Below are 14384 nucleotides of genomic sequence, written 5' to 3'. Positions count from 1 at the left end.
TAAGTTAATAAAACTAAATAAATAAATTGATTTTACCTTGTTGAGCAACTAAGAGTTTGATTGGTTAAAACTGAAATTTGATTATGGTATAATCGGGGGAAAAATAAAATTCACCGCTGGCCGCAGTACTTCCTTTTATTTTAATCGTTGATTTGTTTACTCAAAATCAACTTTTACTGATTCTAACTCCAAAACAATCAGGCAATAAATTTGTTTCGTTACCACTTTTAATATACTAATTTTAATAAGTTATGTCTATCATTATATTCATTCAGCAATCATTTTACATTCAACTTAATTGCATTAAAGTTTTAAGAAATTTTCTAACTATATAATATCATTTTTACAAAAAAATATATAAGAAATCTATTTGACTAAGATCATAATATTACAATGTTCACGTGTTGTAAGATTTAATAAAATACTTAACGTTGGCATAAAAAAATTGAGCAAATGTTTATTTTAATTCTTAAAATATACATTAAATTAATTTTTCAAATTATAAATATAAAAATGTAGTTCTTGAAATTAGTAAATATTAATTATTTTAACTCTCTACGTTAGGAAGTATTAAAAATAGATAAAAGATTGTTCAGTTATCACGTTAAGTGATAAACTAAAAACAACGTTGTTTTACAATATTTTTTTAATGTAAGTTGTTTATTTTGAAAACTCTAATTTGAATCATAATTTTTCTTTTTCAAAACATAAACTTTAACTTCAGCGAACTCTAACTATTAGCCCTTATGCTTTGAATATAGATTATTCTAATGTTATTTCAAATGGGCTAGAGATCATAAAGTAAATAACTTTATGAGTAGTCTTAATTAATTATTGTGTCTGTCATGAGTACTACTTGTTCAAATTCTAAGAAAGTTGGAATGATAGTGGGTGTGAGTATTGGAGCATCTAGTACAATGATCTTGATTGAAATTTTGTTTGTAATATACAACAAAAGAAGACCTTTAGAAAGACAAGGTATTCAAAAACATGGATTCCCTTATCAATCAATTATGGAACTTCTCACACCATGGGAAGTAAATATTCTAATGGCACAACAACAAGTGCTGCTTCAAAATTTGAGTATCACATTCCTTTCATCATAACTCTAGAGGCTAGAAACAATTTTGATGAGAGTTGGGTTATTGGCATCCATAGTTTTGGTAAAGTATATAAGGAAATGTCACGAGGGGGAATTCACAATCCTAGCAAGTGCTTAAAAATGTTGTCCCAATTTCGCTGTCACCATATGTATCATTGATTGAGTATTGTGTTGAAAAGAATAAAATGATATTGATATATAAATATATAGAGAAGAGAACTTTTACAAGTCATTTTTATAATGCAAGTTTTACTTAACGTGATAAATCAATACCATAATATCTTATAAGTAACAAAAGTGATTGACGTTTATTAATTTTGAATACTATATTTTTAAATTTACAATTTTAAAGACTTATTATTATTTGTGTATATTTTATGACTTAAAGTGAATGTTTATTCAAATATAATTGATGCATATCTGTGCAAGTATTTTTTAGTGAATTATTATAAAATGTATATATTTAAAAAATTAATTAGTTTAAACATGTGCTTAAAAATCTAACATCTTATTAATTATTTTAAAGTACATTTCTTACTTATTTTAAGTAAGTTTATCAAAAAAGGGTCAAAACATTTTTACCATACCTGTTATATAAAGCTTGATAATCACAAACCAGCAAAAAACTGTTATCCCCACCATTCAGTGAATGTTTAAAAATATTTGTTAAAATAAAAAATGTTTTTTTACTTAAAAAAATAAACAAATAAAAAAAGAAAAATTTATTCCTTGAACATTGGTGTTCATTTTAATAAACACTTATGATTAGTTTCAGTTAAGTGGCATATGTTTTAATAAAAAACTTTTTAAATTGACTCAAGTTCATAGTTTAACTACGTTTAAACCTTGTTTATTCATTTATTAAAACTAATTTTCGTAACTTCTAATGTAATAATTTTAAATTTTATTAAACCAATATTATTCAATCTTAAATCAAACAAATTTAATAACTTAAAAATAATTTTATTCAATTTAAAAATAATCTGAACCTAAGATATTGAACGGTCTTCCTAAAACCAGTTAACAAAAGTGTTTTATTTTATTCTAAAGTACAAAAAAACAAGTAATAAATAAAACTTAGTCATTACATACAAAAGGTAATAATTAGTCAGAAAAAGGAAGAAAAAAAAACAATATGAACAAGAAAATCTAAACAAGTGTAGATAGATGTTGTAGTGGGCCCCACAAGACCGCACTTTTTTCTTCTCTCAGCTCGGAGAGACCTTGTCTGAGAATCCCTAACTCTCCTGTTTCGTTCCCCGTACTTTTCTGCTGTCGTTGCCCATTATTTTTCTTCCCGTCAACTGTTCCTCCTCTTAGGACTTCAGTTTACTTCATCTGGGTATTGTAATTTAAGATCGAAAAAGAAGGGCGAGGATGAAGAGAGGGAAGGAAGAAGAGAAGGGGCCGATGTTCCCAAGGTTACATGTGAATGATACAGAGAAAGGAGGACCACGAGCACCACCTAGGAATAAGATGGCTCTCTATGAACAGTTTAGTATTCCTTCTCAAAGGTTCAACCCAAATTCTTCTTCTAACATACTTTCTCAACCACCATCCTCAACCCGAGTAAGTTTTGGTTTTGTTTCTTTTTATAAGCCAGTTTTAGTTTTTAAATTTTTAATCTTGAAAAGTTTGTGCTTGTTTTTAGTTGGTTTTAGCATGGGACCAGAAATTTAGCAGCTTAAATTGTCTACCTAGGATTTTGTTGTTTGAGTTAATATACCATTTGGTGCCTAATGTAGCAATTTCCCTGTAAAAATTTCTCTTCACAAATTGTTCAGCAAAAGTGTCAACTTGTGAATAATTTTATCAACCAAAGGACTAATTTGTATGGACAAAAAATTTTAGGGTCTGAGTTGTGTGTTAACCATTGTTTTCTTATTTTATAAGTCTCTCTTTATGTTCTCTCTATGTGCGTGTAGACTGTAGATTAAGATATTGTCAAGCACCAACTCTTGCAATGTCTTTTAAGTTTTTACAGAAGAAAGACCATGAAAGGTTCTATACATGCCCTTTTTTTAATCAAGTTCTGAAATTCAAATTTTATTTAGAAGAATGATGCAGCAACAATTAAACTACTTACTGTTCTATTGTGAGGGATCTGTTCTGATGTTTACTAGTAACTCTCCCAAAACTTTAAGCTGTTTGGTGAAGGTTTGTGATTGACTTTATGCATATCTCAGACGAATATACGTATTTTCAGGGGAATGGCCGTGAGAGAAATTATATCTTCCCTGTTCGTTTGCCTTCACAAACACCCACTTGTCGAGCCGAAAGTTATATTTCTGGCCAATCTGATGGAGGAAGCTCTAACACTTCATTTATGCAACTTGAACAGAGAAAAAAAGTGGACGAAGATGACTTTTGTGTATATATTCAATCGAGGGCTGGTCAGTCTAATGACAAAACACTGGAGAGTTTCAATAAAAAAAAATTCACTCCTTTGGGCACTAGGAATTTCTGTTCTTCAGTTTCACTGCAAAATGATGCTGACAAGGATCCAAGTCCAACACAATTTGGCTCCCCCCTCGTTGGTATGAGAAAAGATGTGAGAAGTGAGAATCAAGGGCACCCAAAAGTAAGTTCAAGTAGACAGCAACCTATAATGTCTGTTAAAAACAAAGCAAGTGGAGAAATTGAAGATCAAGTGATGCAAGCCAAAGTGTTTCCAAATCAAGAGGATCAAGATTGTTCCGTGCCAAATATAAGATGTCAGGATGATGCTTGCTTACAGCAGGAGTATGTAGATGGGTCCCAATACAAAGAAATTGATCGGGGAAATGATCTCTCTACAAGGGATATGGATAATGAAAATGCCCTTGTACCAAAAGGCTGCTTTTGTGCCACAGCAAACCAAACCAGTCTACTTGAGGCATCCAATGACGCTGAATATCATGACACCGGGTCTGGCAGCCCAATACAGAAGGAAAATTTAGAAGAAAGTGGTGACTTTTCCAAGGTTTCCATTGTAAAAAAAATATCATGCCTGAAAGTTTCTCCTGATGATGTTGTAGGCATAATAGGTCAAAAACGGTTCTGGAAAGCACGACGAGAAATTGCCAAGTAAGTCTTGTTGACTGTCAGTAGCATGCGATACAGTGGTGATCTCTAACTTCAATCCCTATACTGATTTATGATAAGTGAATTCTCTTATATGTTTCAGCTGCATGATACTTGTAACTTTTGAGTTTTGTAAATATTATAAAACTTAATGATTTTGTCTTGTAAACAAAGTCATAACTTGTTTTCTATGTTCATTTTTGCAGAATTTTGGAATAAAAAACCCTTAGGTTGATTTGTCCACCCAAATTGATTATCCTTAGTTTGATCCCTTTCTTATTTTGCATGCATATTTGATTTGGATATGAGGTGTGGTATGAAAATATGTCAAAGTTTTACCCTACAGCCCCTTACTACTGGTATTTACCTTTCTCCTGTGTTTAAAAATGTAGAGCTGCAGTAGTTTCTTGTACGCATTGTAGCTATCCTAGGCAAATGGCCTGGATATTTGGATTTCATTTGAGGAGTTGTAAATGCAGCTTTGAAGGAAGAAAATATGATCATCTTGGGGTCCCATTTTAATTGTTTTTCCTTTTTTTGTTCAAAGTCCTAAATAATGAGTTAATGGTGGGTACTGGATCGTCTTACAACAGGGTGGTGAGGAGTCTTAAAATATTGTACTATGTTGAAGGGGGATCCTTGTGACAGCAGATCATCTCATGATTCACTATTTGATATATTCCTGTCTTGGTTTTCCTCTTACTCGGTTCTCCATGTGACCGCTCGGGCAAGTTTCCTTACTATAGTGCTTGCCCTTACTGCACTGAAAGACTTGGGCTAAGAAGGGGACCAAGTAATGCAGGATAACCCCAGGGAGTATGGTAGGGACATTTAGAGAGTAAAAGATAACTTGATGAATCATTAATAGATGTTATGACAAAAGGGTTTTTTTTTTTTTTTCCTTCCTTCTTCCTCCATTTTGTAGTGCCTTAATTTTCTGTGTCTCGAGGCATTTAGGATATTTTTGGGATTTGAGTTTTAGAAAGGAAGGACAAATGTTTTTATTTTAAAATTAAGAGAGTTATATAATGTTTACAAAAATAAACAAAAGATTTACACATGTATACTGATCTATCCTTGTATTTCCTTTATTTTAAAAAAAATATCAAATTAAAAAATATTTATTGAAAATAAAAAACCTGTCCTCTCCTCCTTTTTCCTCCAAAACTCAACTCCCAAACATACCCTCAGGGATTGTGTTGGGATTTTTCTTTATAATAGTAGTTTAATATACTTGTTGCTATAGCCTGTAGTTATTTAGCTGTGGCATGTTCTCGCATCTAATAGTTGTGCAAATGGATTAGACATATATTATATGATTTGATGTACATATGCCCAGAAAAAAAGTAACCATAGTTGATTGCATGCTCAATGCTTTCTGGTTGAGTCTGGTCTTTATCTAGAACCAGAAATGACGAAATAGCTTAAATATTTCATCTGAATATATAATTTGTTTTTCTCTCTGAGCTTTTACCATACTAAACTGGATTTTGTTCCTTTGAAGTCAGAAAGATGAAAGTGTGTTAAATTACTTTTACTTTAGAAGAGCTTTCACCTTATCCTCACACATGCTTACTTAAAAGGAGCTAAATTCTTTTATATGACGTGAGCAAGCTTTTGAGTTGTAGAAATCTATGACCTGAATAGGCACATTATCTGTTATAAAACAGCTACAGTTGCAATATTTGTATATTGTTTATGTATTTCAATCCTCCTAAAAGAGTCATGTTAAGATGGTTGAGAAAATATGATACGTCTGAGTTCTATAATGGTAGATATTTGGCTGAATTGACTTCTTACCTGATGTGATTGGAGATCCTTTTATTTTGGTAGGTATTGATTATATGATTTATAAAAGTCCATTCGACATTATCATTTCTAGTTCCAAATGCATCATGTTCCATTTTATGTTGATTTTATCTGTCTCAATTTTACATTGGATGAGTATTGTGTAAATTTCTTGATTGAACTCCCATTCCTCTCTACAGTCAACAGAGAGTGTTTGCAGTCCAAGTGTTTGAATTGCACAGGCTGATAAAGGTAAAAATGATCTCTTGTGCGGGTCCAAAGTGGGAAGCATGTCAAATTTTCTCACACACAGACTTGGACATCAACCTTTCAAGTCTGTTCATACACAATCGCACTTTAATAATTCTTCTAATTTAAACAGGTCCAACAGCTGATTGCTGCATCACCGGATATTTTGCTTGAAGATGGTGCTTTCATTGGAAATTTTCCTCGGAAAGGATCTACTCCTAAAAGCCTTGCATTGGAAGTTGTTGTTGAACCTCAGCAACAAAATCATAAGCGGCAAAATGATTCTGAAAAGCCAAACCATAAAACGGAATGTTCTGCCGAGAATGCAGTTGGGAAAAAAACATCCTTTTCATCCCGGAAAAATGGTAGCCACCTTACAAATCACACCCCTTTTCCTGGAAATCCGCAGCAGGCAAATGAAACTACTGATAATAGAACGAGTCCCTGGTGTTTCAATCAGTCACCAGGACACCAGTGGTTAATTCCTGTTATGTCTGCTTCTGAAGGGCTCGTCTACAAGCCATATCCTGGGCCTGGATTCACAGGAACAATGCAGGGAGGACCATTTGGACAAGTACCTTTTGGTGCTACTTTCATGAACCCTGCTTATGGAATCCCAGCTTCTCATCAGGTTCCACAGTTCGTTCCTCCAGGCAGTCATGCCTGCTTCCCTCCCTATGGCATGCCGGTAATGAATCAAGCAGCATCAGGATCAGCGGTTGAACAGGTGAACCGGTTTGCTGCACAGGGTTCTCATGGTCAAAATGCTCATGCATCTGTAGAGGGAGCCAATTTCAATACTCATCATAATCAAAGCTCATCTAACTTGCGAATTCAGAGGAATGAAACACAGAAATTTCAGGTGTCAAAAGGAAGAGAGCTACAGGGGAGCCCAGCAAGTAGTCCAAGTGAAATGGCACAAGGAATCAGAGAAAGGAAACTTTCTGAAGCAAGTGTTGATGCACATTCTCTTTTCCTTCAGTCTCTTGAAACCAGACACCAAACTCAAGTAATCAAAGTCGTGCCACATAACCGAAATTCTGCAACAGAATCTGCAGCTAGAATTTTTCGATCGATTCAGGAAGAGAGAAAACAGTATGATTTAGCCTGATGCTGTTTGCGGATGTGGAACTTCAGGGTTGAGTTTTTGCGTGTTTGGTTCAGGTTTTATACATGACGCACGTTCATTTCAACACAACATAGTGTAGCATCAGGAAAATAAACGCACATAAATATGCTTTTGACGCTGAACCAGACACGCTCTTTGTATAGTGCGTTTAGTTCTTGTACTTGTTGTATGACAATATGTATCGAGCTGTTGTTACCTTTCCCTTTGGTTGTGTCTTGATTACACCATATTCGTATGTAGATATTATATGGGATGTTAAAATTGATAAAATGTAATATTAGTGTATGTTGTCTCCTTGTACAATGATGTTTTCATTTTGCCGTTGGAATTGACTTACTAAGTGTGGGATGCTCTTCATCCCATGAGAGAGAGGGGTTGAGTTTTGACCCTTGTGTGTATTTCTTCACTATTTTGATTCATTCCATTAGATTGCAAAACCAGAGTTTGACACTGGAAGATAGAGCATAATATCGATGTAAATTAAGAGTGAAAAATCAGGCCTCTACAGTTGTTTACAGTTTTCTTTGTTTGTTTTATGGTCCAAAACTTGTTTATACAGCTTGCTTAGTATCTAATTTATCATTTGTTGTTCATAGCTAATCGAGGTTAAAGGTTAAAATACTTTATTTTGATTATATATTATCGTTTATGTAAGATTGAAAAATTAAGATTAAGTGCGCAAGTGAGATAAATTATTTTGGAGAAAATAATTGTTTTATTTTAAGTTCTCTCGCACCCAGAGTCCCTGTTGTTAACTCATTATAGGTAGAAAATAATTAGAATGTGGGTGTGGGTGACTATTTTTTGTTTGGTATTTAATTCATGATGAATATTAATTTTAAGCATTTTAAAATAATATTTTTTGTTTTATTTATAAAATACAATTATCACTGTTTATTTTTTGTTATAAATATAAAAAAAATAAAAACTCAATTTTAGATGTATTAATTGTTAATTTTTTTTATATTCTCATTTATAATAGGATTTATATTATCAAAATCCTTAATCCTTATCCATTGTTCGTATAAATGAATGTATTTATTCATATAATGTATGAATTATCAATTTAACTTTTATTAATATGGATATTATTGGAGTACACTAAAAATTTATGACATATAATTTACTTTTATTAATTTTGGTGAATTAGTTATTTGCTTTTTATAAAAAGGATCATACAGAGTAAATTAATTTTTTTTTAAATATTTATCACATTTTTGAGTCCTTAAACTTATCTTAAGAGTTGAAGTTAATGAAATCTTTAATTTATATGAGTTGGTAAATATTTCTTTTCATCCTTTTTATTAGATATAGTCCAAAGGTTTAGTAATATGTTTTATTTATAGTTTCTATAAAATATTCATAATATTTTTTTTCTTTAATAAATAGAGTTAGTGAGATTTTAAATTAAAATCAATAAAAGTACATATTGATAATCGAGCTACCTTCAAAGATATCAAATAAGGATATAATTATTTTGTTATAATACTCTTTTATAAATCAAGAAAATTAATTCACCTTAATTATTTTTTTAATTTATATAGTTTAGTTAAAGATGCTTGGTAAAATATATAAAAAGTCAGGAAACCTTTCAAAAGGATAACAGAAGCAAGAACTTCTCTCTCTTTACTATTCGTTCTAACTTCTAAGTTGTAATTGGTACTCATTATTTAATGATCAAGGGCACTTTGGATTTCTACCTGGCCCTCCATAATAGAACTCAGGATCTTCAACATAATCGTCAACGTACCGAACATCGTAGCAGTTATATTCGTCTGAGAAATCAGAAACCCATTCAGGGATCTTCAAGGCTTCAGCATTGTCATGAATTCTCATCCTTGTTATAGATGACGAACCAAAAGGAACTGAAGCAAATTGCCCATTACCCATTTGCGTTGCAGTGTGAGGAGTGTGCCCAACGGTTGTGCTATAAACTTCACCCCCCCACTCCACAGATTGCGCATTATAGCATATGGTGTCAAATAACTCGGGTGGCCAATAGCCTATGTTGGTCTTCTCACCATATTGCACCCACCAATTATTGGTAATGGGGTCCTAATGTAAATGAAAATCATAAAGAAAATTAAAAATCCTTATTTTAGAGAAACGATCATTTATATAGAGTTTGAACACACAACACGGATTGAAAACCATACTACGCGCAGCATAATATAATTATAAAATTAACAGAAATTAATAATTTTAAATTACAAGAAATTATATTTTAAAAAACAAGGATGGGTCATTTTATACTTAAAAAATACAAAAAAAAGCATATATTGTTATATTTCAATAATTATTAGTAAAATATGTTAGATTATTTTATACTTAACGTAATGAGTATTAATTATTTAAAATAAAGTCAATATAAATATAATTGTAAATTTATATTAAAAAAAAACCCGTAACTATCAGAAAAAGACTAAAAAACAAAAAAAGTTGAAAAAAAAAATTCAAGATCATATAAATGTTTGTAATAAACTTTTAAAAAAATTTAACTAATAAATTTTAAAAAAAATAGGTAAAAGAATTATAAAAATGCATATTTAAAGTGTCATGCATAAGCCTCATAGTTAATATACACAATAGTTCAACAAAATACCAAAAATCTATATTTCTTAACTCTCCAATTATTTTAGGTTTCGTTACCCTCTCTCCCTGAGAAAATATAAAAATGTTTATAGAAAGATTCTTACGTTTAAAATTTTTAAAAGTAAGGTTACTATTATATAAACCTTCCATTCCTCCCTTCGAAATTTAAGAAAATGTAGAAAATATCGTCTTAAATCAATTGTTACCAAACTTGCTACCCACCTTATAGATGTAAATAGTTATTTGGTATGAAAGATCACCAGGAATCGATATTGGATAAATTGCAGCACCCAAGGCAATTTCATTGCTAGTCTGAACAAACCCAGGACAAGTCAGATCAAAGCAACCCGTTCTCTTTGAACCATCAGCCTGCAAAAATTGGAGTTTCGAAATTATTAGGACCCAAAAAGTAGAACAAATTAATCAAATTTGACAATGAACCCATACACCATATATGTATCATACACGTATTATTTAAATTAAGGATTAGTAATTCACAAATTTTGGTTCCCTCTTTTTTATGTCCCAAGGTTGATGTAATTGCAAACTTACCGTCCAATATACAAATAACCGAGTCTGCCTATCTCCATACACACTGGGATTGACCTGGAACAAGTTTATCAAACATAGATATAATGACACGTATAAAGGTGAAAAGATTTAAACATTTAAACTCGTGCAAGGATATATTTAACTTCAGGTTCAAGCAGGAGGCTACTAGAGCATTCAGAAAAAGATACTTCAAGTTGGAAGGCTTCTGTCATGCAAAGGTGTTTCCATAACTTTGCATTTAAGTAATAATTATGTACACAAATTATTCTGATAAACACTATAGTAACATTATTTTTCATTTAATAACTCTCATCTTGTCTATTTTCCTTTTTGTCAGTCATTTTGTTTGTTTTTTCTATTATGTCATATTATTCAATAACTATTTTTTCTCTATTTTAAAATAAGATATCAGGCCCATTTGAATTCACCAATGGTGGATAACATGTTAAGTTAAAAAATTAAAATTAATTTTGGGCTCACAAAATAATGTCTAAACTTAACCAAAAGTTTCTCTTTTTTTTCATACCAATTTAATCAAATTAGATTAAAATTTTAAATTTAATTTGAACTTAAAATTTAAAACACAATTCCTCAATTTTGTTGGATGGATTTGAACTATTTTATCAGTTGTAATTTATATAAGTTTCAATATATGCCTCCAGGCGGTATCGAACAATAGTTTCTAAGAGAGGAATGTCAGAATTCTAATTAACATACTCTTTTTTAACACATTTTTAATTATTTACTAAAATTTATTAAAAACTATATAAATTACTTAAATCTTACTATTTCTTGCAATTGTAAGTTAATGTTTCTATCTTGTTATCAATCAATTTTAAAAATTAGCTAAATTTGTTCCTCTTTCCGAGTAATGTAAGGTCCTTACCGCCCATCCAGCTTCAACACATTCAAAGTCATTGTAAGGCCCAGTTAAAAGAGATACTTGGGAAGTGCTGTACTCATCGTCGTTTTCAACGGGAGGGTTGAATACTAGAATGTCTCCTTTACCTCCCAGGTAACGGTACCCATCTGTAAACAATATTGCCTTCTGTTTCACGTAGATATCAAATCAACGGAAGCAAGTTAGCTCTTCCAACAAGTACAAGAAAAATACACTTTAGTTTTATGGCCATGCTCAAAAACATGGAAAAGTTAGCTATACATATACATACAGCAAAATTATAACCATCTTATTATTTGCCACCCTCCTTGTAATACATTATTTATTAGCATTAGACAAAATTTCATGTTGATCCCATTATATAACCCTATCTCACTCTTTGTTAGTTATATCATGAGAGACTTTACTGTATAATAGAAAGTGTGTTATACATTTATTAAACAGACATTTCTCTATATAGGAAGTGTTTAAAGAGTTTTTTAAACTTACAAAAGTGATATATGACATTATTTAAAAGAATATTTCAATAAATATAATAGAAAATCTTATTAAAACAAAATCTTTTGACTTATTTAATTAAACTTATAAAAACTCCTCATTTAATCATAAAATAATTAAACAAGTTTGTTTATTCAGAAGTGTCTATAATATAACAGACTTACAGAATGATTTTGTAGTGTTACAAAGGATTCAAGATTCTCATTAAGTTGACCAACATAATGGTGAGAGAAGCTTGGCTTCTTCCTTCCATAGTCTTCAATGGAATGAGCCTTGAGCAAGTCTCTCTTTTGTATTCTTCGAACAGGTATTGTTCCCTCCGGACAGCTTCCACTTCTTTGCCACACTTGGGAAGTCACAGTCAGAGAAGACTCTTCAGCCCTCTGCTTCTTCATTTTGGCATCCTTTGCTTTATTTCTGGTTCTAGTCCTGGTCTCTGCTATTGTGTCCTCCTTAGCTGAATTATAAGTGGGAACCATCTGATTTAATACACACGTGTTCACAGATTAGTTGAATGGACAAAAAAGAATAAAGCGTAATTAGTCTAGCAAGCTATTTATCACCCAAAAATCATGGTAAGCAAAGAATCAAATGGCACTCACCTGAATTTTGTGACCTGTCAGTGCAGGATGATCAAAGGCTGGCTGCTTTTTAATATCAATGCAGTCAATGACATCCCCGTCTTCACTCTACAGGCAAGAAAGAAAATTTATTAAGCATAGCATTAAGGATATTGTTAACCAGCATTTAAAAATAATAAATTTTATTCAAAAATAATACTTATTATATTAAATTTATAATTTCTTACATATCTAATTTCCAATTATTTTCATTGATCAAATTGGTCACCATATACAAGACTGATTAGATGCCAATATAGAGAGTAGAGTATTTCCATTAATGATCCAACATCTGACAATGTTCTAAATTGTGATTCACTACTATAATTATAGTCATAATATCAAAGTTTTTGCAGTCTCTACAATCACATTGTGACTACAATTATGAATATCTGCTTGTTTCTTTTGCTGTTTAAATAAAGAAACGTACTTTCTAATATCATTTAAATATATATAAAAAATCCTCCAAAATGGAGTTAAATTTATTTTTAAAAAAAATTGCATTTGCATCAATTGTAAATGTTCTCCAATTAAGATTGAAGTTTTACTTTGATAATTTAAATTAAAAAAAAGTCAACATTAAAGCTTTATGCACGTTACTGAGGTGGCAGTTCAATTTTAATTGGATAATAATACTAAAAACATCTATAACATTGCATCTGAATTTTATCTTCAAGAAAATTATGATTAAGAAAACTTTACCTCAATAGTTTTCAAAGAATGCCTTCTAAGATGCTTTAATTTTCTCTCAACTTCCAAAATCTTCTGTCTTGGGAACGAGCCATCATGGTCCACTAAACTATAAACTGTAACTGCCAGCCCCATGAGAATGAAGAATGTGGATCCCATTACTAGAAAGCGCAACACCTTTCCCATTCAAATTTAATTAAAAAGAACTAATCTATCGAAGATACAAAACAGTAGATCACAAAACTAAAATGGAAGACAAAGATATGTTGAAAAACATTGAAAACATGGCATTTATTGATAACACGAAGTCATGAATTCTAGACATTGCTTAACTATAAGTTAGCTAGAACCTAGCGACGTGTGCATGAGTTACCGTCTATATGTCATTCAAGTTCTGTTTACATCTTGACTTGATCATTGACATGCAATTGCATGCTTCATTTATCAGCCACCTCCCCACCCAACCAAAAAAGAAAAACTTTTTGATAACTCAAAGAAAAGAAAGGTTAATATTTTTTTCTAGATTAGAAATTTTCATATTTAGGAATAGATTGAATTAAACTTGAATTTAATTATTTTAAAATTACATTAAAAGAATTGATTTACATAAGAGAGAGCATATTGCTGATGCCTTAAGCGATCCCCTATAGGGGCCAGCTTGGAGAGTAACCAGGGAATTAAATTAATGGACTTTCAAAAATTAATTTAAAAGATAAAGAATTACTTTTGAAATATTAGTATGTTTTAAATTTTATATAAACTCACACCTATAATCAATTGCATGAGCAATAATATTAGCTTGTTTTCCTTAACATTTGATATTTAAAAATTTATTTTTTTAATGAAAATATATTATCGAAATTGTTTATTTCTGCATTTCAATGCACGTTGGACGGAAGTAATCGTTTTTTTTATTCCTACGAAATCAATTCCGGACTCTTGCCAAGCAGGCTGTCAATTAACTTACAACTGACTTTAATTTTCATGATACAAAAGGTAGATTTGACTTTTTTTTTAAAGTAAAAAAGAAAATAAGGGTTTATCTAGCACTAATTTAAAGTAAATTATATTTTAAAAAATATTTTAATTTAATTCAATGATAAATAAACTTTTATTTTTTCACTTTATGCATTTACAAAAAACACAATTGAGATACTCATGGATCAAATTAAAAAATGTGTAGCTTAGCCCATTCTTTTC

At 31.0% G+C, this 14384-nt stretch overlaps 2 protein-coding genes across 3 annotated transcripts; one reads left to right on the top strand and one right to left on the bottom strand.

The window, feature by feature from the left end:
* Window positions 1–2288: 2288 nt before the first annotated feature.
* LOC113846234 (protein HEADING DATE 3B-like) lies at window positions 2289–7925 on the top strand. Of its 2 annotated transcripts, none has more exons than XM_027474262.1 (4): window positions 2289–2671; window positions 3309–4168; window positions 6154–6205; window positions 6336–7925. In XM_027474262.1, exons 1-4 carry the CDS (start codon window positions 2480–2482, stop codon window positions 7311–7313), a joined length of 2082 nt encoding a protein of 693 aa, XP_027330063.1. In that variant the 5' UTR covers window positions 2289–2479; the 3' UTR covers window positions 7314–7925. The 2 variants fall into 2 exon arrangements, with proteins under 2 accessions (XP_027330063.1, XP_027330064.1); XM_027474263.1 differs by having other exon boundaries at window positions 2304–2671; window positions 3444–4168; window positions 6336–7628.
* Window positions 7926–9008: 1083 nt separating this feature from the next.
* LOC113848439 lies at window positions 9009–13343 on the bottom strand. The gene is made up of 7 exons (XM_027477951.1): window positions 13197–13343; window positions 12477–12563; window positions 12039–12353; window positions 11362–11523; window positions 10476–10529; window positions 10146–10292; window positions 9009–9386 (listed from the first exon to the last, which is right to left on the bottom strand). The coding sequence occupies exons 1-7, from the start codon at window positions 13341–13343 to the stop codon at window positions 9009–9011; spliced, it is 1290 nt and encodes a 429-aa protein (XP_027333752.1).
* Between the last annotated feature and the right edge of the window lie 1041 nt (window positions 13344–14384).

Source organism: Abrus precatorius, unplaced genomic scaffold, assembly GCF_003935025.1.
Source record: "Abrus precatorius isolate BTA unplaced genomic scaffold, Abrus_2018 Scaffold8, whole genome shotgun sequence".
Lineage (NCBI taxonomy): Eukaryota > Viridiplantae > Streptophyta > Magnoliopsida > Fabales > Fabaceae > Abrus > Abrus precatorius.
The sequence above is the reverse complement of the archived record's forward strand: the minus strand, read 5'-3'. Positions and strand labels throughout refer to the sequence as shown.